The following is a 25,314-nucleotide window of genomic DNA, read 5'->3' on the forward strand; positions in this document are numbered from 1 at the left end:
CTCTCAGTGGGAATCACGCGGTGCGCCTGCATGGATGCTTTTATTCTGGATGAGGAATTCACACCTGCAAGGGAGTTTTTAATTTCTCCTTACAGTAGTTCGGTTCCTGCTAGGGAATGTGAGGACACAAAAACCGCTCTGTGGGGCAGACAAAGGGTCCAGCACAGATGCAGCACTGGCAGATGCTGCTCAAAGACACAGAAACCAGGCCCCTTTCCCACAAGGGCACTGCCTTTGCCTGGTGCTCCCCAGGCTTCCCAAGGAGTATGAGCTACCCAAGCTTGGTCAGGTTCCACTGCTGCTCTCCCACTGAGCAGTCGTGAGCAACCCCCAAATAACCCCAGTGTTCAGAAACTTGACTCATTTTACAAGCAGGAAAACCACAGAATGCATCCCAAAAAGCATCCACTCTGATCTGACTGGGAAGAGATGTGTAGCTTGCTAACAGGACCAGAGCTAACCCAAACTAAAACCTCCAAAACTTCTTGTTCCAGGCTTGTTCTGCCTGCAGAAGAGAAAGCTCTGGGGAGACCTTAGAGCAGCTTCCAGGGGGCTACAGGAAATCTGCAGAGGGGCTTTGGACAAGGGCATGTAGGGACAGGCCAAGGGGAATGGCTTTAACCTGCCCGAGGGGAGACTGAGATGAGCTCTTAGGCAGAAGCTCTTCCCTGTGAGGGTGCTGAGGCGCTGGCACAGGGTGCCCAGAGAAGCTGTGGCTGCCCCATCCCTGGCAGTGCTCAAGGCCAGGTTGGACACAGGGGCTTGGAGCAACCTGCTCCGGTGTGAGGTGTCCCTGGCTGTGGTCCTGTATACTTGATTAAGGAGTCTGAGAGAGCTAGAAATGCCCGGATAAACTCCAGCAACACACTGTGCGATCCTCATGAGCCACGGGTCATTCTCACCCAAGCAAACATCAGCATCAAGTCAGATAGCAACTTTTACAATTACACACGAGAGCCATGTAAAACAAAAAAAGTGTTAAACTTACGTTAACCACTCACTGCTCTGAAACTTCGAATTAAGGCTGTCAAAAACCCCAGCCTTAATTATTCTTTTAATGTATGTGTTGTTAATTACACTTCCCATGCTCCCTTCCCAGGGATATGTGCCACAGGACCATCAGCACTCTCCTAACCGAAGCACTTGGTCTCTGCTCCCGCACCAACCCGCCTCGCTCGGTCCTTCCTCCGAGCTGAAAACCTCTTCGTTTCCCCATTTCTCTCGCGGGGTTTATGCCTACGGGAGCCGTCCCTAAGCAGAGAGGTACTTTCGCATTCCCCTTCAGCAGATATTACCTCAGCACACGGCAGGCAGCGAGCGGGCGCTACCCCTTTGGTTTATCGTGTCAGCTCCTCGGAAGAAGCGTTTATTCGAGGATGCGGGCTGCTCTGCGAGCACCGCGTCCAAGAAATAGCCTGCTCCCTATGAAAGCCTTACTGAAAGGGATTTACGGGCTGCAGGCTCTGCTTTGCCCATAGGAAGAGCCCTCGCTCTGCGGGCGGAAGGGCAGTAATGGCGTCTCAGTGCTGTTCCGCCTTCAGGCGGCGGCGGGCGGGCGCCGGAAGCGGAAGGGCGTGAGCGCGGTGCGGCGGCGGGAGGAAGCCGGCAGTATGGCGGCTGTGGTGCTGAGCGAGCCGGAGAAGCTCTACATCGTGCATGGCGTACAGGTAGCGGTGGCGGCGGCGGGAGGTCTGGGGGGGCCGCAGCCTGTGCCCCTCCGAGTGGGGTGATCTTCGGATTGTGCCTGTTGGTATTGTTGCCCTGGGCAAGGCCCATCCCCTCCCCGTGTTTGCTCCCTGTGTGGAATGGGAAGCAGGGATGGAGCTTTCCTGGTGTTTGGACGGGGAATCTCTACGGTGATAGTTATGGAGTGGTTTGGGTTTGAAGGGACCTTAAAGCTTATCCAGTTCCAGCCCCTGCTTCGGGGAGGGACACCTCACACTAGAGCAAGTTGCTCCAAGCCCCTGTGTCCAACCTGGCCTCGAACGCTGCCAGGGATGGGGCAGCCACAGCTTCTCTGGGCACCCTGTGCCAGCGCCTCAGCACCCTCACAGGGAAGAGCTTCTGCCTAAGAGCTCATCTCAGTCTCTCCTCTGGCAGGTTAAAGCCATTCCCCCTTGTCCGGAAACTACAGGCCTTGTAAAAAGGTGTAGAATTACCAAAGCACACTGAGAACGGGGCGTCGGGACGGGAAGCAGGCTGGGAGCAGGACGGGGGTTTGTTTTTTCATGTCTTGTTCTCCTCCCCCCCTTGCTGTGCTCTTTCTCAAGTCTTTTGCTGTTGCGTAGCGTTTTAGCCTGTCATTTGACAAAGGAATAGTGTGTGGACTGAGAAGGGAAAGCAAAGGACATGTGGGGAGCAATACTAAAGATAAAAGGATTCTGCAAAGGACAGAAACTGTATTTTACTGCAAGTAAAACTGTTTTAATGGGAATGAGCTATATAGTTTCTGAGGGTGCAAAATACCTGTTTTTGAAATAAAAACAAATCAAAGCATTTGGCAGGCTGGTGGGTTATTTTTGTTTGCTGGGTCCTAATTACAGATAGAAAAGTACAGAACTTGGTGTCCTGGGAAAAACACATGTGGCATTAGGTAAAGTATGTTTTAAAGCTGAGACTTTTACAGTTTTGTGGTCTGAAGCTTTCTTTTGGTATTAAAGTGACTTAATGCTGGAGTTCATGTCCATCTGCAGAGAACCTGTTGCAAGCTCTGGATAAAAGAGATTTAAATGGAAGCGTGCAGTTGGTTCTGTTGTGTGCCTAAGTGAGAAGCTACAGCTATTGCTTTTATATCCTTTTTACTGCTGTGTTTGGCATAGGAAAAAAGAACTTTAAAAGCACAGGTTCTTTTTTTTGTTTCTTTTCATTATTTCTTTTGTTTCTTTTCATTACTGATTCCCTTAAGCACAATGTATTGATTGTCATATGCAGGAGGATCTTCGTGTAGATGGTCGTGGCTGTGAAGACTACAGATGTGCAGAAGTAGAAACAGATGTTGTATCAAACACAAGTGGATCTGCAAGAGTAAAGCTGGTAGGTAAATTCCTTAGAGATTGTGTACTTTGCTGATGAAATTTCTGGTGTATGTGACTAGTTTTAAGATAAGATGAGGCTATTTGTAGGTGGGTTTGTGTATGCGTGTGTAGTGGTGTGTGTGTATAACACTAACTGAAACTCTTGGATTAAGGAAATAACGCCAGGCTATATAATTTGTTTGGGCTGGGTTAACCTGCTTGAGCTACATTGACTATGAAGTAGCTGGACAGCCTTCAGTCTGAACTAGTCTAGCATTTAATCTTGAAAACTGAAATTGCTATTGAGCCTTATCCCTAGAAAAAAATTCTGTTCATTTAGAGCAAAGCAAAACTACTTCTGGCATGTGTTGAATGTGAAGAAGATAAATACACTGTGCAATATTATAAAGGTTATGCAGAAATAGCTGTTTCCAGAACAAGTAAGAGTGTCTTTTTAACCTAGAGAAAGCTAATATTTGAAGAATCTTCTTAGGCTTAACATTGTCCTTCTAAAGCCTCTTCTTTTTTCAAAACCTAGACTTATTTTTAGTTCATTCTGATAGAATTATCAGTGTAGATAACTAAAAGGTAGAAATATCAGTTTAGGCATTTAAATTGAGTAGTTGTGTGACTGTAATTCCAGTTGTGCAATGTGTTGTGTTTTATTTTTTTTAAACAGGGAAACACTGATATCTTAGTAGGAGTAAAGGCTGAAATGGGGACACCAAAGATAGAGAAGCCAGATGAAGGCTACCTGGAATTCTGTGTTGACTGGTTAGTATACTAAAAGAGAGGAAATAGATCTAATATTTGGAATAAATGAGTAATTCCATTCTTCTGAATATTATACCTTCATTCCACTAACCTTTAAGGATCTGAGTAATAGAAACAAGTTAATTTAATGTTTCAACAGTGGTGAATGTTCAGAAACTTTCTGCTGGTTCTGCAGACCCAAAATAAGCAAAGCAGTAGGAGTTAAAGAGTAAAAAAAAAAAAAGTTAAAAAGAAAGTACATTGCAGAACATCGCTGCAGCTGGAAAGGAGTAATGGTTCAATTACACATGCATTTAACATGACTTCATGACTACAGTGGCAGTTGTCTTTTTACACTGATAGCGTACAGAAAATCTCCTTCAAAAGTGAAGTATTCCAGAAGGAAAGAGTTGACTGTTACAGACTGTACTTTAACTGTACTTAAAGGTTTACTTTGTCTATGAAAGCAGGAGAAAAAGTTTGAAGTGTGTTTTTTACAGATCCATTTGTTTTAAAAGAAGAAATATTCTCACTGTAAACTCCAGATATAAAATGAATTAGGACATTTGGATATAGTATTTATTGGTGAATCAGTATTTCATTAACTAAAATTGAATTAGTTTTAAATCGTATTTGTGGTTTTGTGCTAGAAGAGGACTGTTATTTAGCCTTACAGTCTTCACAGTGCACAAATCATAAAGGAAGCTAGAAGAAAACTGGGAGTTCTTGTTTTCAGGTTGCTCTGAGGCAGCATAGTGATATCTCAATGTTATTCCAGACTGTCTGCTGTCTGAAACTACAGTATGCTTGTCTTGCAGACTTCCTAAAATGGTTTTTCGTGAAACAGGGTGCTTTGGGAACCTCTCTTAAAAGCCTTGGCACTGTCAAGTTAGCTCGTTGCATGTGATGTTTTGGGTTTTTTTTTTATTAAAACCAAAAAATGTTGCTACTCTGATGCTAAGCCAATACCTTAGCTTTACTAATGGTGTATGAGAGCTACTAAGTAACTGTGTCTCTGGTAATCTCTCTGACCTAACTAGCTGTATCTGCCTTGTCATTTGTATCTCTCGCATTATGCAGCCTTGCCTGAGACTGCTTCTATATATCATGAGATCCGAGCTAACTGTGGAAACTGGTAGAGGGAAGGACTCACCTATGAGCTAATTGTCTGTGACTACTGTTTAAAAAATACCAGACAGGAAAATGACCTTCTCAAGTGTAGTCCTGCTGTTGGAGGAGATGTGAGCTTGACTGCTTTATAACACTCGTGTATGAAATATCCTAAACAGCACTGGCTTTCTTCTGATGGTTTCTACATGAAGAAAGTCCACTGACAGCAGGGATATCTCCTTACTAAAACAAGTGATCTGTGGGCATGTTGCAATTCTGTGACACTTTTCTTACTTAAATAAATGTTAGAAAAACTTTAACTCAGTAGATTAATGTTAGGTTTTATTTTCTAACTGTTAATCTCTGCTCCATGAGAAGATGGGATGGGGACATGCAGCAGTATTGTGCAAGATGGATCTTGTCAGTTCTAGAAATAGGTAATCCTTACTTCTTGTGAAGTAAGACCAAAAGCCTGTATTTTAGAGAAGGGTAATGACTTCTCTCATAGTTGTGTTGTCAGGGAAAGGTGACCTTTAACCTCCAGAAAGATCCAAAAGACAACATGTGAAGTGGCAGCAGCTTGTTCTCTGTAAACGGAAATAGATGGTGGCGATACTCTGCTTTTCCAGGCTGCCACTGGGTGGTAGTAACTGAGCACAGTCTGATAAACTGCAATCTCCTGGTGAGATTCCTCTACATTCTGCTTGGCTTTTACACTGTTGGAATTAAGAACAAAAACTTGGACTGCAGTGTTTGCTATCTTAAAATGCTTCTTTCCTGAAATTTTTAGTTTCTTGTAGTGCTGAAAATAATCACTTGCTGGATCATGTATATAATTCTCTGCCCCAAAATTCCATTTCTCTTCATTCTGCTCTGAGTCCTTAACCTAGAATCACATTTAGTCTCATTTTGAGACAGCCTTTAATGCAAGTCTCTGGAAGAGGTGATTTTTGGGGCACTGATGTGTGGTACTAGAAACTGATTTTCATAGAACAAGTAGTCCATGTCCTATGAGATGTCCTTACTGCCCTGGAGAAGACGGTCATCCTGGCCATTGATGTTGAAAGACTCTTTTGCCTGCTTTTGTCACATTAGAGTTTTGGGGCTCTTCTAATATTACTTTTTTTGACTGAGGCAAAGATTTATCATTTTCAAAGTGTGAGAAATACCAATAACAGAAATAAAAACCAGACTTTAGAATTTCTTGAGTGTTAGTTATTGTTTGTGGAATTAGGACAACAAGGAATGTATTTGTCCAAGTGTGGCCAACTGTTTCTCCACTCTGAAGGCCAGAAATGCTTTTGTTGAAGCTGGGGGAGTGGGCCTATTTGGGATGCCTGCATGGGAGCCTGGATCAGATAAGGATAGCTGAGAAGTGGTTCTCCAGATCATAAGAGATGACAGTATTGCAGAACAACCACATCAGCCTGCTCTTAGGTGATCCTCAGATACTGTTCCATTGTGTTTTGTGGGGAAAATGTCAACTTGAAACAAATTTCAGAGCAGTTGCTGAAGGTATCACTTGAATGGTGGCTGCAGAAAAGAAACCTTTCCTCCTCTTCTTCCCTCCTACCATAAACCCATTATCATGGTAACTTTTCTTTGTAGACGCAAACTAATGAGTTTTGAAAGAATTGTCTTTACAGTTTTTTAGGATAATTTGTCCACTAAATATGTATGCTCTACTGAATGGGATTGAGCTCAGTTTTCAGAGAGACACACTATCTGGTGCTTGGCTTGAGTACAACTGTTTCAAACTCTATAAGTAGATGTTCTTTTGGATGGGAAGTGTGGTGACAGTGCTTGACTAGGCAAAGACCTGAATCAGTACATCCATATTGGTAGAGTTAACAGTTTGACTAGACTAAATCCAGACCCTTGTTAGCCTGGTTCTTTGTAGTGTCATGAGCTTGAATATCACCATAATCATATCCACACCATTAGACAGCATCTGGACCTGAATTCAGGTCTATTTCTTGGACTGTCTTTACAGTTCAGGCGTTTCATAAGTGTGATGTTTTGTGGCTGATTTCTGGAAGAGAGGAATATTGGCGAGGTGGTTAACTTAATGCTGAGTCTAAAACAGTGAACCTGCCTTCTTGTTTAAAATGATTGTATGTTTCTTTTAGTAGAAAAATAGAAATCTGATATTGGTCAATAGAAGTAAATATGGCTTTAAGTGAAGAATATCCTCTGTGTAAGGAAGCCCTTGTACACCAGGAAAATAGCTGCAAGCTTTTGTTTCATTAGCTGTTTTGTCTCTGTTATGATTAATTACCTTGTAGATTATAGTATCTTAATAGTAATATTTTTGGAAGTAAGCGGCAGGAATAATCAGAAGACTGGAAGATGCAGCCTGTGAGATTTCAGTCGTTTAGTAGGGAGACAATGGAAGAGAGTCATGATAATAATCTTCAAATATGTTAAGGCTGCTACAAAGAGATACAGGATATGTTCCCCATGTCTTCTGTGGACAGAACCAGAAAAAATGGGGTTAAAACTCGGCAAAGGAGACTGATAGTGCATGTTAGAAACACTCATTACTTATGTTAACAGTGATTGAAAGTTGCTGCAGAGGTCAAAGTTTGTACTGACTTCCATGAGGAATGAGATGGGTACAGCTGATATCACCTTAGTTGAGAACGATCAACATCATCTCCTCAATGTTTCTTTATGCCGTATTATTTGATTGAACAAGAGCTATTTATATTGTGTTTGTTCTCATATTTTTCTAACCCTCTCCTATCCAAAAGATAGATTTTTCCTGTTTTTTTAGTAGTGACATACCTCAGGCTGATACTTAATGATATCTTAATGAAGTTGAACGTTTTTCATGAGGCTAGATTGGACTACCTGACTGCTCTCTTCAGGCAGGAACAGGCTGCCCAGTGGGGTTGTGGAGTCTCCGTCTCTGGAGATACGTAACCTGCCTTGGCGGAGGTTGGACTAGGTGATCTCCAGTGGTCCCTTACAGCCCTAATAATTGATCCTGTGATTCTCTAATGTCCTGAGCAACAAATGGGGAGTACTTAACTACTGTAAGAGGAAGGTTTTGGCTGTAACAGCATCAGTTTTGACATTCAGTAGAGATCTGTGATAGAAGCATCATTATGCTTGAAGAATCTTAATTGTTATGCAGTGTGACACTGAAATGGTTTTGAAAGTATTTAAAATTACATTCTGTGTGGGAGCAGAAATTCTGTGCTCTGGCTGGCCACTACTAAGTCCTTTCTGTGCTCCATAAAACAAATGTTATGTCTTTTTCTCTTACTAGTGTGCTACACTTATCCAGTGTAAATTACTGCAAGAGTCTGTCAGCATTAGGTGGCAGTATTTACTATATAGTCAATATAATAGTACCCTGCTTTTTTATTTCACTTGGATTGCAAGGAACTGAAGTGTTAAAAGGATAATGGAATTAAGATGCATTTGCAGTGATATTCCAATTGAGTCCTATGTTATTCCTTCTAACTGTCAAAGAAATCATCTCTTTATAATTAAAAAATATAACTTTTGATATAACTTTGCTTAGAAATAATAATTTCTGTTCAGAAATAATAATGAGGTACAGCTTGAGGTTTGTATAATTCTTTTCAGCTTATAGGAATCATAATGCTTGTGTAACTGTACTTTAAACAGAATGGTTAAACGGAATAAAGCTACTTCTGTGGGTAAGTGCTTGTTTAATGCAACCTGAAGACCTGACTGGGCAAGCTTCCAGAATTAAGTTACACTTCGATATGGTCCTGTCTTATAAAATTCTGCCCGATAGTGTGTGTCGCACTTGTAATGCCTATTTGAGTTGCAAGTGTTGTCTGGAAGCACAGATCAGTGGTTGATTGGCAGTAATGTATTTGTTTAAAAAGCATGTATGGTGCTGTCTGTTTATAGTAGCAGCATATAATTTCTGTAAAATCAAGTAGATTTTCTTGGCATTCTGAGCTTTTATTGGTTCTGCAAAAGAGCAAGTTGGGAGAAATACTTTGAGGTAATTCTTGGAGGTAAGAATAATAATAGGTAATTATATATGTAAGCCTATAGGCTCTGCAGACATAGACTCATAGGATGGTTTGGGTTGGAAGGGACCATAAGATCATCCAATTCCAAACCCCTGCCATAGGCAGGGACACCTCACACTAGACCAGGTTGCCCCAAGCCCTGTCCAACCTGGCCTTGAACACTGCCAGGGATGGGGCAGCCACAGCTTCTCTGGGCAACCTGTGCCAGCACCCTTGGGGAAGAACTTCTTCCTTATATCTAACCTGAACTTCCCCTGTTTAAGTTTAAACCCAGTCTTGTTGATACAGTTCACATGATGGTTTAAGTCATACCTAAGTAATGTGGATCTTTAGTTGTGGGGGTTTTTTTAAGGGATTATATTCTAAGACTTTGTTTCATGCTGTATGTGTGCGTTCCTGCAGCGTGCCTGTTGGAAGAGCTAAAATCCTGTATTGTCATGTATACAGAAAATGTACATGAGAAACTGACACTGGGAGGTGCCCAGCCAGGAGAATACAAGGCTTTGCTAGTCTAGATTTTGATCTCATCATAACTCCTCCTATGGAATAACCACCTTTCCTATGTTCTGTAATGAGAAATTGATCTGGGGAGGTCTGACCAGTTTATTTAAAACTAAGATCTGCCATATGTGTCACAGGTCCTCAGTATAAACCATAGGTTGAGTTCAGAATATTTGTTAATTTGCTATATATGCATCTCTGCACATTTCTGCTCTATTTCACTGTGACTTGGTGATGGAAACTTTGTTTTATAGGCCTGTTATCTTTTATTGTTAATTGTTCTGTTTTGCTCTTAGCTTATGTACAAGGCCCAGCACTGAAGGGCTTTCTTGCATGACTGCTCATAAAAAAAGTTTGTTATTATGTTGGAATCAGGGAAGTGAAAAGCACTCACTTATGCCAGATCCCTTCTGGAAAAAATGGGTTTTAGTTGCTGCTCTCCCTAAGCTGCAGTTGCTGAAAATAATGAGCTTGATAGCAGGGAGTACACTCGGTAAAGAAATTACCATTTAAGTCCAGGCAGTCATGGAGCTTGGAAAATAAAACATATCCTACTTGTCACATCATCACATCTTTCTCCTCTTAGCCACCCTCTTATTAATTTAACATTCAGCTCTAACAGGCTGTCTTGTTAGCTGTTCTGAACTTCATCCAGATTTCTCTCACTTCTTTATTTTTGAAAGGGCTGAGGTGATAGAAGATGACAGTGCTTAAGAAATAATCCCTGAGAGGATTCACCAACTTCAGTATTGTAACTTAAACTGAAGATAGTGGAATTTAATTAGCATCAGAGTTTGTAGCAAAATGTAGGTATATTATCTGCCTCAAGACATTTTCTTATGGAAAATAGAAATAATTTCTTCACAGATAGGGTGCTTATTGTACAAAGAAATCCTTAGATATGTCTAATGTTTTATATTTAAGGAATGTTCTTTGCGTATTGGCTGCTTCAGAGGTGAAAGTATGTTTTCTTTCTTTATCTAGTTCTGCAAATGCTACTCCTGAATTTGAAGGCCGGGGAGGAGAAGAACTTGGCACAGAGATAACAAGTACATTCTACACAGTATTTAGCAGCGAGAACAGCGTAGACTTGAAATCACTTTGTATTAATCCCAGAGAGCACTGCTGGGTTCTCTACGTTGATGTGTTGGTAAGTAAGGGAATGAAAACTAAGACTGAAGGAGGTTTTTCAAGGCACTGATTGACTTGTCATAACCATGTATATTTTCATATAAAAAGTCATATTATGATACAATGCTTCACAGCATGGATGGCCATTTTCTTGTGAGTCTAGATATAATCACTACTTTTAGCTTGCTCTTTTATTCTGTTCTTAATGCTGCTGCTCCACTGCAGAGCTAATAAACTACTGAATAGTCCAGATCTGTCTCATAAAAATCAGTAATATTAAACTGACAAGGAAATTGCCACTAAAGAAAGCTACACTGTTTTCCAAGCTAGATAGAACAGCAAATGTATTGTTCCAATGGGTGTAATTTAGCATGGGTGTATGTTAGCCCTAACATAATTGTCCATCCTCTCTACCTCCTTGCACTACTATCAGTACTAATTCCATGAAGTGCAATAGAAACTTTTCTGGCAAAAGTCAGCATTTGGTCTAGGCACTTTCTGATGGAAGCTGTATACATGTATTGAATGTAGAAGAGAAACTGAGTATTTGTTCTCATTTAAAAACTGGAACCTGGATGGTATGCATATAAATCTTGTGCAGGCAGCAGCTTAATTTCCAAACTATGCTGCATCTAAAGCACTCTGTCATGGGAATTTAATGGAAGTCTGCAAGTCAGACTCTCCTGAGCATTATTGCCAAGTCTTATTAGTCCAAAGTTGAGTTTCTATTTCTCAAATTTGTAACTGAAAATATGTTGAGGGATTTTATTCACAGGAATCCATTAACATCTATGAAATGATTTGCAGAATGCTAAGCTGTATTGGAAAAACAAATACTGGGTTTTGTTTAACAAAACAGGTACATTTAGACTAAGACATAAATGAATGTGAAAACTAGTCCATTAGGTGTTTAAAAGCAGTAGCATTAGCCTAATTATAGTAGATATGGTACAGACCACCATGTGTGGCTTAATGCGCATACAGGATGATCAAATATGTACCACTGCTGAGTGCTTTTAACAGTCCTAGTCACTAGCTTATTGGGAGCTTGGCATAGTTTAATAGAGAATGAAGTGTTAGTTCTGGGAAATCACACTGGGGCCTTTAGTTACTAGGTGATTACAAGCAGAGATACAGAATATTAAATGCTGTGCTTATTTAAGCAACACATTGCTTAACATTGCATAAACCCTGCATAAACAAAGACTTCCATAAAGCTGACTGCTGCAGAAGTAGTTCTGTATAGCTTTTGTATGAGGTATAACTGGTCAGTGTTTGATTCTTCCTGGGCAAATTTGTTGATTATCCACAGCCACAGAGAAAGAAAGTTTTGGTACTTTTATGCTACTAGTTGTGTCATAGAATGGTTTGGGTTGGAAAGGACCTTAAGATCATCCAGTTCCAACCCCCTGCCTTGGGCAGGGACACCTCGCACTAGACCATGTTGCCCAAAGCTCTGTCCAACTTGGCCATGGATGTCAAGACCTAAGTTATGTGATGAATTTTACATTTAGCTTTGTTGACAGTGTCAATAAAGAAGCTTTGTAGGTTCATAATTAGGACTAAACACTGATTCTTTTTAATGTCATATTCTGCAGGGATTTTGTGTGTGAGCCATCAAGGAGCTGCTGGTACAGTTAGAAGGAGATACTGTTAACATTTACTCATTGTGGTGTGTCTCTCTGGTTTTTTCTACCCTAGGCTTCTGTATTTTCACATTTTTGAGGTTTCTGCACTATTTCATTTTCTAAAGGAATGTATATCAGCTGTGATATAGTTGATGCGAGTGCTTGATACCTATAGAGAAGTTGCCATTGCTGAATCATTCCTATAGAATTCTATTTTAATAGTACATGGTGAAAGTCTGACATGCTGATATAAGACACAAATCATTCGGCATTTAAGGGAGGCAGATTCTAAATGTAACCATGCTTATTGAATCCTTTGAATGGTGTTTTCCCTCAAAATTCCTTGAAATTCTTCACATTGATGTTTGTGTTGCATACTTAAGTTGGAGTTTAAGGAGTTTAAGCCTTAAATCTGTCATAAGCTTGAAAATCCTGGTACTTTGTGGTCAGGTGGGAAGGTACTTGGTTTCAGGTCTCTTATTCCAGAGGGCAAAACCACAGAAAGAATGTAACTTGAGGTATGCAACCTCAGAAAAGAGTGTCTTTTGCGCAGTTGTATCAGTTAAAAACATCTCTCAAATATTGTCTGGCTGTCATTGTACTTGGGAGGTGCTATGACTGCATACAATCAAACTGGAAAGAAAATAACTTCAACTATAGACACCCCAAAGATGCAGACATAAGGACACACATATCAGAGGTCAAGAATATATACCTTGACCTTTCAAAATGCCTCCATTCTTAATAATTGAAGGCATTCCACTTCCAAAGAACAGCTCATGAATGTGGAGATACACAGTACTGCAAAACTCTTAAGTGTGTTCTCCCCCTCTCTGTCTTTCCTTCAATTTCTTTTCCCTTCTAAGCCACTGATGTCAGAGATAAGCTTTTAGGCATTTTTGATGGTTTAATACATATATATATTCATATGTATATGTATAAATATATTATATATATATGTAGCCTTCTCCACGTAATTTGCCCCAGCAGCTTGCTGTGCTGCACAAGGAAAATCAAAGTGTGCAATCTCTCCAATCTCTTCATTCCCTACCCAATCACAATACATTGTGTGTTGAGGGGGTGCCTTAGGTTTAGTTGGAATTTTAGCAGTTCACTACTGAGCATCCCTTAGAGGATTTTCTCATCTTTTCTATTTCCTCCCAGTTGGGAAAAAACCTATTAGAAATCTGTCCTTTTGGAGGAGAAACTTCTTAGAATAAGGCAAGATCTACAATGTTTCCTTTTTTTCCTCATCCCAACTAATGTTTTCATTTGCATATCAGTAAAAAAGCAATCTTTTCTAAAGACTCCTTTGCTTCCCATAACTCACAGTTGTGCAGATTTTCTTAGCTCATAAAAAGAATAAATTAAAGAAGTGTGGGCTCTCAGTACAAGATGCTTCAGCTGGGAAGAGAGTGTTCACTTCTTGGAGGAATGGTCATACCATGCTTGATACAGGCTGTGTTCTTAGCCTGTAGGTGCCACTGTAACACAAATGAGGCTTTAGAACAGCAGCCTGAACAAGCCTAGCAACAGTGCAGGCACATCCCATGATTGTGTTTTAATAACAAAGATACTGTGGGGCTTATTGTGTTAGCCAGTAAAATCCAATAATAACTGAAAGTGGCAAGTTAACCTCTCTGTATCCTGCAGCTGTTTGCAGAGAAATAATCTGATCACTTCTGTATTTAGTTTTCTATCCCAACTTTTTGTCATTCTTTTCACACAATTCAGTCTGTATTCATAAAAATAAACTGTCTTTCCAGAATATCTGATTTGTGATTTGCTCCCAGCACAGGAGCTTATCTCATTCTAAAGTAGATTTTGAAGATCAGTCAGTGCAATCAATATTGCAAAACTGGTTTTGCTCTCAGACAACATAGCTTGTTGTAATGTAGAAGCACCTGTATCTTCTTGCTGAAGTAGTCTCAAATGCATGGTAGGGATGTGTGTGTGTTTGTAAAATAGTACTGGCAGCTGAGAGTGGAGCTTTGCAGAGATCTAGCACTAGGCTATAGCTACATGCATCTTTGAGGTGTAAGTCAGCCTAGAGATGGTATTAGTGGTTATGGGAGCCCTGCACTCTTATCTAGTGTGCAGTGCTGCTGTTCTCTTTGTTCTTTTCCTGATCTTCATGAGAAGAAGCTGGCCTCCACACACTTTGATTCAAATGACAGTGTTACCAACAAGTAGAATGTGACATCAGGATTTCTTTAGATCTTTTTCAGCTGCAAGGCAAACCTGCTGATGACTCCATTTCCATAAAGAATAGAGGATAAATCATGATGTGCCATCCTAACTAGACCTTCAGTATCTATTTTTTTTTATGCCATGTTGTGGGTGACAATTTGCATCGCTTCTTCAGAAACAATTCTACCAATTGGGTTTTCCAGTTGATATTTTAAAACTACTCCTCTTTGAAATAAAGGACAGAAAGTGGATTGGCTTGATTTAACATTAAAGAATGAATGTGGTGAGTTGATAACAAGGTATTCTGGTCATAGTCTAGTTCAGAGCCTTAGCACAAGAAGAGTAAGAACAGCAGTGGTTTCATTTCAGCTTCTATTATTAAATTTTATCATGAATTTTATTATGAAGTGCATCAACTCTTCTGTTTTGCATGTGTAATACAGTTAGCTGAAATCTTAATTTCCTATCTGTTTCTTTTCATAGACAGGCTTTAAAGACAACTTTGTGTATTCAAAATCTGCTCTGGTTCTTAATTTTGTGCCTTTTCAAGTAGGTTGAAGTAAAATGAAGACTTGGTTTAAAGTCACTAGCCTGATTTTCTTTTAAAGAGACTCTTTTTTTCTTCCCCAGTTATTGGTATGTGGTGGGAACCTCTTTGATGCAATCTCTATCGCAGTGAAGGCAGCTCTCTTTAACACAAGGTAAAGCACAGATCTCCTTTCATGTGAATGGAAGTGTCATGGGAAGGGGAAGAGCTAATCATTTACTCTGTGAGCTAATAATTTTTGATGCTTAAGTATTTAAATAAGAAATACACAAGGCAACTTGCATTCAAATACAAGGCAGTCCATTTGCATGCAAGTAACAGGAACTAATGTTGTTAGAAACTGAATCAAGTGTTATATTGCATTATATGCACAATTCGGCTCACAGTATAACTGTATATATCTGTAGCCAGATCTACCAAAAATTGTCTTTGACCATATGGTTTAGTTGCAGGTCATTGAAAGCCTTTGTGTGGATGCCTTGTAGGTTTAAAACAAGAAGGATTTACTGATGTGTGATGCTCCTGAGTAAGAAGCCCTCTGTCAGTGTGACTACTCATTTGTAACTAAAAAAAAAAAGGTGTGATTTGTAGCTATAAAAAGTGTGATTTCTCACTTCTGATGTTCTTTCTCATTAACTGTTAGTCTAGAGTTCTTTTAAAATGAAGAGGAAAAAATGGTAGTGAGAGATTGTGAGGAGGGGGAAATGATTTGTCTTTAAAAGAACTTTACCCCATGCGTTTTAATTCAGAGAATGAAAGAACAAAATCGGGTAGAATGAATGATGCAGGTGCTCTGTGTGTGTGTGTGTGTTAATGAAAACATTCAATAACATTTTAATATGTATATTGAGAACGTTCAGTAATATTCAGTAATATATATTGGTTTGAAAGTGTTTTCAAATGGTTCTTCAGCTGTAAATTAGAGATTTTCTAAAGTCACCGGTATAGTTTTGGCTTATTCATCAGGGACTCAGCACACAGCACTAGAGCTGGAAAAATACATGCAAGAGGGAAAGACACCTCTGAAGGCAGGCAGTGTATCGGGTTAGAAACACTTTAAAAGGGAATAAGGGAGAATCCATCCGAGACTACAGCTTATGTATATTGCTGAGAAATTTCCCATGTTAATCAAGTTCTCAACAGTAACTTTTCACTATCAGCAACATGGTTGACAACGCACTGAAAGGAAGAAATGCCTGTGTCTGTGTGAGCTGCCAGGATGCAAAAGTCGTACAGTAAAAATAGTTGCTCCCATGTGAGTTGTTTTGCAGATCCAAGGCATGTGCTTTATTTACAAGATAAATAGGTCTTTTTTTCCTTATGTCAGCCAGAACCCTAGTTCTGAATAAAGAGAGGGTATCATATAAAAGTAATTAAATAAATAAAGAAAATCTGTTGCCTTGGGAACATGGGCAGCATGTTCCCAGAAATTATTTTCATGATTCTCCTTTATTTTAATTCTTCTGACAACTGTAGCCTCCATATAATCTGATCTATGGGCAAGCATCCAGTGTCTTTTGGAAGGTATCAAATCAGAATGTGGTACAATATGACACAATGCAGAGCCTGTTGATTTTTACCTGTACAAATCCTGTCTGTTGATGTGACCAGGGAATGCTAGTACATCTCATCTCATATGACCTCAGAACGTCAAGGGGTGAAATTAGAAGTGAAAACCTGTTGTCCTCATTCACTGCCCTGCTCCCTTTCCCTTGGTGCCTACTAAGTTTTGTTTGGATTGATACAAGGTTGCTTAAAGTAGCTGCCCGCTCTCCATGACATATTACTGTCCAAGCAAGACAAGATGTCAGTTTGAAGATCAGTTCAGGTCAAGTGTTCTGGACTTCACGTGTTTGCTTCTGAGACTTACTTGCCTTTCATAATCTGTCTACAACAGATATGACTGTTTTGGGGGGAACATTTACTCCTCAAAGTTTTGCATTATTCATTGTGTTCTAAAAAATACATATCAGGATCACATGCAAAAGGTAGCAGATATCAGACTTTCTTTTCTGTGTCTCCAAGGTGCTTGAGGCTAGATTTGTCTGCCAGGTACTGCAAAATGTGCAAGTAGCTAAGTTAGGATTTAGCATTAATCTTGATCCTGTGGAATGTGCCTACTTGCAACCAAGGCAACAGAAAGCAAGCAAGTTACAAAAGCTAGTTTCTAACACAATAGCTTCGCAGATGTCATGGTTTTTTGGCAGGCAGCGTGGTAGAAGCAGAACTGATGCCTACTTCCAAGAGGAGAACTGGTTTTGTAGTTGTGAAACCTGGGTCTGCAGTGTTCATTATGTGACTTAAGTCCTGCTGTACAGATTTCTGCCCTGATTAGTTTAAGGAATCAAAATATAAAAGTAAACAGAATCAACATCAACCAGGTTGGAAAAGAGCTTTAAGCTCATCCAGTCCAACCGTTCCCCAGCACTGCCAAGGCCACCACTGCCCCATGGCACTGAGGCCTCGTCTCCACGCTGTGTGAACACTTGCAGGGACGGTGCCTGCAGCCCTGCCCTGGGCAGCCTGTTCCAATGCCAGAGCACCCTCTGGGGCAGGAATTGTTCCTCAGCTCCATCTAAACCTGCCCTGGTGCAGCTTGAGGCCGGTTCCTCTTGTCCTGTCCCTTGTTCCTTGGGAGCAGAGACCAACCCTCCCCTCACTACAACCTCCTGTCAGGCAGCTGTAGGGAGCGATAAGGTGCCCCTGAGCCTTCTCTTCTCCAGACTGAACCCCCAGGTCCCTCAGCCATTCCCTTTGACACTTGTGCTTCAGGCCCTGCACCAGCTCCGTTGCCATTGTTTGCAAAGTAAATGTGTACAGCTGGTTCTTAACGGAAATCTTCAGAAGCTGGGAGAGAAAATCTGTCTTCTGGAAGTGCTTTGTGCTACACTACGCTTAGTTTTTGTGTGTATATATACACCCCCTTTTTATGTAACTGTGATACTTGTGTTGGATCATTTGTCTTTTTGCTTCTGTAGTAGTTCAAATTTGTACTTCTTTCGTCTGTTCTTGGCCAAACAGCTCTTTGCAGGCTTTTTTCAGGTATTAATTCTGGCAACTTTTTCTTGCACACTGAACATTGCTCTGGTTTCACAGCTGGTTTAGGATGGAGTTAAAAACTGCTTGATCTCAGAGGTTTTCCTGAAATATTCCTTCTTTTTTAAATGCTGCTCTGGCATATCCACTTCTTGTCTAGGCTGTTGTCCAATGTTGTCCATTGTTCTGGGCAGCTTGAGGGTTAGTCAACTTGTGACTTTATTTCATCAGGTTTTAGTGGGGTATTTTAAACTTGAAAATAGGCTTTGATGCATTTCCAGTGAGCTTCAAAGCATTTTGAGTTTCATTTCAGGAAAAAGAACACATTAGAGTTGTTCCACTTACTGAAAGTTATAGTTTTAGCTTGGCTCAGGCTTGTAGGCAATTTGTTCTCACTGAGGCAGGCTTAGCTGTTATGAAGTACTTGCCTCTAGGACTCTGAGCAAGAAATAGCTAAAATACTCTTCCAGGGAACAGCAAATAACCACTTTGTGTCGGGGGGGGGGGGATGTTCACTGAATCAGTCCCTTCCTCCTCCTCCTTTAAAAGAGATTTGATACAGAATGCGTAAACCAATGTAACCTCCAGAGCGTAGTTATAAAACACAGCACGACTGTAAAAGTACTAATATGAAACCAGACTGTGGTTACATTCCACATGGTTACTGAAGCTAGCTTCCTAGGGATGGCTTGAAATACATTCTGTTTGCAAGTGCAAATGTGTAAGAGTGAAGAGGATTATGGCGTGTAGGTTTTACTGGCTGGTACAGCCAAGTCTCTCAGTCAGTACTCCATCCTAGTGAGCACCTGGATAAATGAGAGTATATGAGATGCTGACATTCTTGGCTACTTGAGATACCATCTTGTAGTAAATTGGTTTAAATTACTTTACTCATTATGCCAAGAAAGCTGCATTAAATCATCCTATAAAACTCCCATTAAATGGCTATCACCCATACAATATATGTACCACTGGTAGGGAGTCTGACAAGCTCGTTTGCGCAGGAGCTCATCACTCACAATTGAAAGGAGAGCATCTCTTGGATTTCTGCCTGGGTTTTTAGCCCTGGTTATCGCCTGTGTGTATCTGTCCTTTAGAACAGTAGAGTCTATACCTCTTAAAGAGTGAGAATATCTTGCCAATCTTCCCATCTCACCAAAGAAATAGGATATTACTAATGTCATCTTTTACCTTTAGCCCAAGTGTCCTTAGTTAGTGTCATTCTTTCCTGAACAGCTTCACTAGTTGTATTTGGTATTGATGTCACAGCTTTGGCAAGTAGGGCAATTGCTGTAATTCTGACAACTTTACTGTTGTCTGCAAGGTTGGCAACCACGGTATGAAAGGATTCAATCTTGGTAATTTCTTTCTTGTACGTCCAGGTAGATGGATAAAGAATTGTTCAGAATTGATTTGTGCATCATATATTTCCCCATATATTAGCGTAAAAACCACTTCATATTCCAAAGGTTTGACTGATGTAAATCTGATGCTCTTATCCCAGATATCTTCCCATTTCCAATGTTTTCTTCCTAGTCTCAGGGTTTGAGTTGTTAATACTTTGAAAACTTTCTGGATTTTTTTCCGAAACTTTAGCCTCATTTAGAGGAAAGGGCACTTCCTGGAGTTGAGATGTGTGACAACCATATTCCTTACCTGTTCTGGCAATGATTGTGCATGTTTTGTTTCCACAGAATACCCAAAGTGCGTGTTCTGGAGGATGAAGAAGGCTCTAAAGAGATTGAGCTGTCTGATGACCCTTACGATTGCATTCGACTTAATGTGGAGAATGTGCCCTTAATTGTCACATTAAGCAAAGTAAGCCTAACAAATTCCTGACCTACAGTTTCTGTTAACTTCACCTGCTGTTTATTTTCTTCCCTGGAGATAAAACTTGTATTACAGATACAGTCAGTGTCCACTGTGTATGTATCTGTTCATCTCAAGCTTCCTAATTAAGAAGAACTGAATAAGGTTTTATTTTTCCCCATCTCTGACTTGCAGTCAGAGATTTGCAGTTTTTACTTGATGCATCTTCTTGCATGCAGAAGAATTATTGTTTTTCATCTAATTCTTGCTCAATACCCAGAGCAGCAGATCCTCTAGTATGGTGAAACAAAAGGCCATTGTTGTGAGGGGCAGAGGCTGTGTGATCTGCCTGGAGTTACACGACAAGTGTTTGTTTCTGGGGAGAGAACTCCATTTTCATGGGTGCAACACTATCCTTTGAAACGGGTTTTTGTTTTCCTTCCCCATACGTAGCACACAGTTAATACAGTTGGTTTGCTGGTCGCTGCATTTTCCATTGCAAGAGTGAGCCATTTGCTTAGTTACCTGAAAGCTTGTCTGACGTTTCTTTTAAGCAAGCTGCCTAAATAGTAGAAAAGCCATCACTGAAGTGAGGACTCACCTGTGTGTTAGGATGTACAGTTTTCACTTAAAGGGGGGGAAAGTCTGTGCTTGGAGTTGGGGGAGAAAAGGAATAGATGAAAGGATGGTCAGATTGAAAACCAGTGTGAAATAGTGACGTGCTTATCTCGCCTCTCTTATGTACATACACACAGTTTGAGGTCAGAGGCTGTGTAAATACTCTGCTGTCAAGTCAGTCTCTGACAGCTGCTAGAGGCCACATGATATTAGGATGGGAGGCTATAGATAACAGAGCTGCCACTCACAGTTTAACATCTTAATAAAGAGCTTAGACAATTGCACACTAATATGTCATCTATGTCCTCTTGTCACTAACTTACAGATTGGCTATAGGCATGTGGTGGATGCTACCCTTGAGGAAGAAGCCTGTTCTTTGGCCAGCCTGCTTGTTTCTGTGACCAGTAAAGGCGCCCTGACTTCTATAAAGAAAGTGGGGAGGGGCAGCCTGGATCCTGAGAGTATCTTTGAAATGATGGAGGTAAGTTTTGAGCCGTTACTGTCTTCAATGAACTGGAACTTGTGTATATGAAAAGCTGCAGCAAGGACTTAAAGAGCAGAGATCTTTATGCTTTGATTAAGTGTGCAAGAGACGTGCTGAAGATCACGGACCCTGTGAAACAGAATCTACTGTGAATGGATATTAGCCAGAACTTTTAGATACCTGAAATCTATGGTGCTCACATTTGTTTCAGATAAGTACTTCACAGCTGTGAGACTGTAAAGCTTAAGTTGATAAACTTTGAGAGTATTTTTAAAGAGCATGTTCCCTCTCTCTTTCTTTCCCTTAAGACAGAAAGAGCAGAACTTCTAACATGGTGAAGTCTTTATAGAAGTAGTCCCTATAGAGTAGAGGGGTACTTTGAATTGCCAGTGCATGGTATTCTTTCCTAGTACAACTGTGATAAGCTTACTGTTCTCATTTTACTGTTGTTTTTCTTTGCTCTTTTACTGGGTTTCTAATCTGCCCCCACTCCATGAAAATATTAGTACCTGGATGTTGTTCACATCCACATAAGAATTCCGTTTTAAACCTTTTTTCTGTCTCTTTTTGTATCTGTTCTCCAGTATAAATTCTCATGTTTGGCCTTGAACATGAGACAGAAGTGGGGTTTGAACTTGGAGTAAGAATGAAAACTAAGCACTTCAAACTGGCTCTGTTTCCTAAAGATCCAGAGCTAGTTTCAGCGTGGCTGTATTGAGGAATGCAGAAGTTGGAGCCAAGTTTGAAAACAATTGATCTCAAGTGGAAATTACATGCTGAGTATATGTGGCACTTCAACTGTTTCATGAGATCAGAGTGCTAATCTTGGTAGTACCAGTGGGCTTTTTATTTGCATTCAGAGATGTCACCCCTTTAGCTTGGTAGAGTTGTGATCACTAATCTGGCATCCTAAAGAAACCAAACTTCCGTAGACATCTGATTTCTCTTCCTTAATGGATTTCAAATCCAATTCTAACTCAGTGTCATAGAAGACTTGAGGTCTTGGGTCTAGAGCTGTTACAAAGAGATGGCTGCTTTGGTCAGAGCCAGCTGATTATTAATTTCACTCTGTATTGAGCCCTAAATAGGAAATAAACTTGTGCAGTTGCCTCGTGTAGCCTTCCCCCAAAGGCTGTGCTTGGGATTCTGTGATGCTCATCTAAACACTGAGCAGATGTGCACAGAAGGTAACCATGGGAAATCTTGAAACTGCCCTACTCTACTGGAGAGCTTTAGTGAACTTGTCCCTACCTGTGGTGCAAGGAGTTAGAAGCTTAAGCTGAGTTGTGTCTCTCACTTACTTTGGAAGAAGTCTTCCCTCCTGAGTGGTGAGCGGCTTGAAGGAGTGAGGGTTAAAACAAGATGCTTTCTGGGAGGTCAAACAGTATCTGTTTAGCCCTGCCTCAAACTCGGCATCCTGGTTAGGATACCAAGACAAACAAAAAGGCCTGGGAATGTCCAGTGGAGGAGCTGTGTAACCCTTGCTTGACACCTCCATTCCGTAAGGATTTGGTAGCACGTCAGAGGGTGTTCAGCCCTCCCTGCCTGGTGGTGAACAGATGTTCTAGGACGAATCTCTTAGGAAGGCAGCTTTATGGGAAAGTTTGGGAAGCTGGCAGCGTTACTGAGTTCATGATCCAAGCCATAAGGGAGGCAAGCCAGGAGTAAGATGGCAACAGCGTTGTGTCAATACCAAAGCTCTGCACACTTCTCATTCACTTTGACCTGGGGTGAGTGATGTTGTCCTGCGTTTGAGGAGAAGAATGCACAAAGTGTTATCACCTCTCAGGACTCCAGACTGCTGTTGTGATCATTGTCTCAGTGCAGAGCTGTAGCAGTGCTTCCATGTTCTCCCCTTTATTTAGCATGACTCAAGAGTGTCTAGGATAGGCAGGTACCCAGCTGCATCAAAGCTCTTGTCATATTTCCCTTGACAGTAATTTGTCCAGAGTCTGGGCTATATTCTGGGCCGTATTCTGTCACCTGATTCTTTGATGAGAAATGTACCTTACTTTAAGATCTGTGTGCTCATGGTGTTGGCAGTTGTCATCAAGAGGTGACACAGGGCTTTGTGGTCATTTGTATGGCAGGCACAGGCTTTGTTGCATACATCAGGAGCTAATAAACGCAGAGCTAGTTTAATCTGTGGCTCTTTAGGGAGAGCTGGGTTCTCTTCATCTCTGTATGGAGTCACTCTTTCAGGTCATTCAGGGAAATCCTTGGAAAAGCCTAATAGGCACTGCCATAAGATCTTTATTTCTGCATTGCCTGATGGTTTCTTATCCTGTAGCTTCCACAGTACCTGTATGTGGGAAGAGGCTGGTATTGGAGCTAATCCTCACCACCCTCACAGGGAAGAACTTCTTCCTTATATCTAACCTGAACTTCCCCTGCTTCAGTTTGAACCCATCACCCCTTGTCCTATCGCTACAGTCCCTGATGAAGAGTCCCTCTCCAAGTGTCCGTGTAGCCCCCTTCAGACACTGGAAGCTGCTCTGAGGTCTCCACACAGCTTCTCTTCTCCAGGCTGAGCTGCCCCAATGTTCTCAGCCTGTCTCCATACAGGAGGTGCTCAGTCCCTGATCATCCTCGTGGCCTCCTCTGGACTTGCTCCAACAGCTCCATGTCCTTCCTATGCTGAGAGCAGCAGAGCTGCACACAGGGCTGCAAATGGGGTCTCACGAGAGCAGAGGGGCAGGATCACCTCCCTCGACCTGCTGCTCACGCTGCTTTTGATGCGGCCCAGCAGACGGGGGTTTCTGGGCTCAGGTGCACACTGAAGTGGCTCATGTTCAGTTTCTCAATGATCAGCACCCCCACGTTCTTCTCCAGATGTGCTGCTTAGTTCGAATGTGTGCTTGTGCTTGATGTGAATTTAATTTGTATTCCTGGGTGATCACGCACTGCACAGATCCAGTATTAATGATCAGGGAACAGTTTTCTGATCAGTGTGAGCACTGCCTTTATGTGTAGATTTTTCTGAATCTGAATCAAATTAAAATGAAACTTCCACTGCCATTATTTTTCTTAATTAAAAGCGCATTTTTATTACACCAGCTGGTGCCTATGAATCACTAAAGGGAAACTATTTGTCAAAAGGAAGTGTTCTGTGAGAGTTGTCTTCCTGTTAATAAGCATATGTCTCATATTCGGTTTGCTGCTTTTGCATTGCAGACGGGGAAAAAGGTAGGCAAGGCGTTGCACGTGGCCCTTCAGAAGATTCTGGATGAAGAAGAGAGTTTGGGGACGTCGCGGCAGAAAGTTGGATTTCTAGGATGAGTTTTTATTAAATGTTCAAAACTGGTTTCAACTGATGGTCCGATCTTGTCAGTTTGTATATAGAAAAAAGCTATTTTTTGCTCCAGTACCTTTATCCTTCTGGCTAAGAGACTTTTCAAATCTTACCAAGAAAAGAAGGCTACAGTTCAATGTGACTAAGCAAATCTGAGATGCTTTTTGTGTGGGTAACTGTCTGCACATAGAAAATGCACTACCAGCAATTGATGCAGTTGCCTGGGAAGTGCTTGAGTCTGTTTTCAAGAGTGACTGGTGTAGGTTCCACTTAGTTCTGTTTCCATGTGTTCCACTTCTGCAGACCAGCTCCTGTGTTCTAGAGTGTGTATGGGGTTGTCCTTGGTACAGCACAAGCCAAGTTTTGGGCCTGTTGACTTTGTTTTTTTGTTCACCAGCCAGATGAGAACAGCATTTGGTGGAATTCTTTCATCAAGTTATCTTACTTATCTTTGAATAAAATTGGTTAGATTTTACTATAAAACAACATAGTTCCAAGTTTTCAATTCGTATTTTAAACCAAGATTTCTTTACTCACTAGAGCTCTGCTTATCCCTTTTGCCAACAGGTACAACAGTAACCTAGCCAAAACCTCTCATGGTGGCTAAGGAGAAGGGAAAAATAACTGAATTTCTAAGAGTTTGATAATTCAGCTGGAAAAGCATAGTGGCTGTCAGTAATACTCCTTTCCAGGGAAAGATAGAAGATGGCAAATAAGGTAGGCAATCAAATTGTATCTCCAGGTCTTCAAAACAGTGCATTCTCTCCTTGCATCAACTGGCTGGCCCAGCAAAGAGTAAGAATGTTTATTTGGCAGGATAGAAAGCTTCAACAGATGGAAGAAGTCAAAGGAAAAAGTTGATCTTCAAGAAGTTGGTTATTTTAGCTGTGTTAGAAGGATTGTTTTGAACAAACATTATGGTAAAATTTACTACCATAACCCAGGAATCATTCAGATCTTAGGCAGTGTTTTCTGGTGTAACTTCCTAATACCAGATTAAGAACATTCCCTCGATCAGAACATGTCTGGTGGGAAGAAAGGGAAGGCATTTATGAGGAAGAGCTGTAGATATAGGACAAAACTCAAATGAATAGTCATGATCACTTTAAAATGTATAGTGTACTTAAGGTCCCCAAGTGGCTTCAGCCCTGTGCCTGGAGCTCACTCTCATAACCATTCAAG

The 25,314-nt window shown here is 41.0% G+C and overlaps 2 protein-coding genes across 2 annotated transcripts in view; one reads left to right on the plus strand and one right to left on the minus strand.

Moving 5' to 3' along the window:
- Nucleotides 1-1,507, minus strand: part of ZDHHC3 (zinc finger DHHC-type palmitoyltransferase 3) — a 38,344-nt gene extending 36,837 nt beyond the window's left edge. The window contains exon 1 of the mRNA XM_065665508.1: nt 1,296-1,507. The gene's annotated coding sequence lies outside the window, so the exon portion shown is untranslated. The remainder of the gene's footprint in view (nt 1-1,295) is intronic.
- On the plus strand, nt 1,464-24,150 carry EXOSC7 (exosome component 7). Its single transcript, XM_065665515.1, has 8 exons — nt 1,464-1,667; nt 2,932-3,033; nt 3,694-3,788; nt 10,382-10,547; nt 14,977-15,047; nt 19,624-19,747; nt 20,682-20,837; nt 24,015-24,150. The coding sequence occupies exons 1-8, from the start codon at nt 1,611-1,613 to the stop codon at nt 24,117-24,119; spliced, it is 876 nt and encodes a 291-aa protein (XP_065521587.1). The 5' UTR covers nt 1,464-1,610; the 3' UTR covers nt 24,120-24,150.
- The last annotated feature ends 1,164 nt before the right edge of the window (nt 24,151-25,314 follow it).

Source organism: Lathamus discolor, chromosome 2 (genome assembly GCF_037157495.1).
Source record: "Lathamus discolor isolate bLatDis1 chromosome 2, bLatDis1.hap1, whole genome shotgun sequence".
NCBI classification, from domain to species: Eukaryota; Metazoa; Chordata; class Aves; order Psittaciformes; family Psittacidae; genus Lathamus; species Lathamus discolor.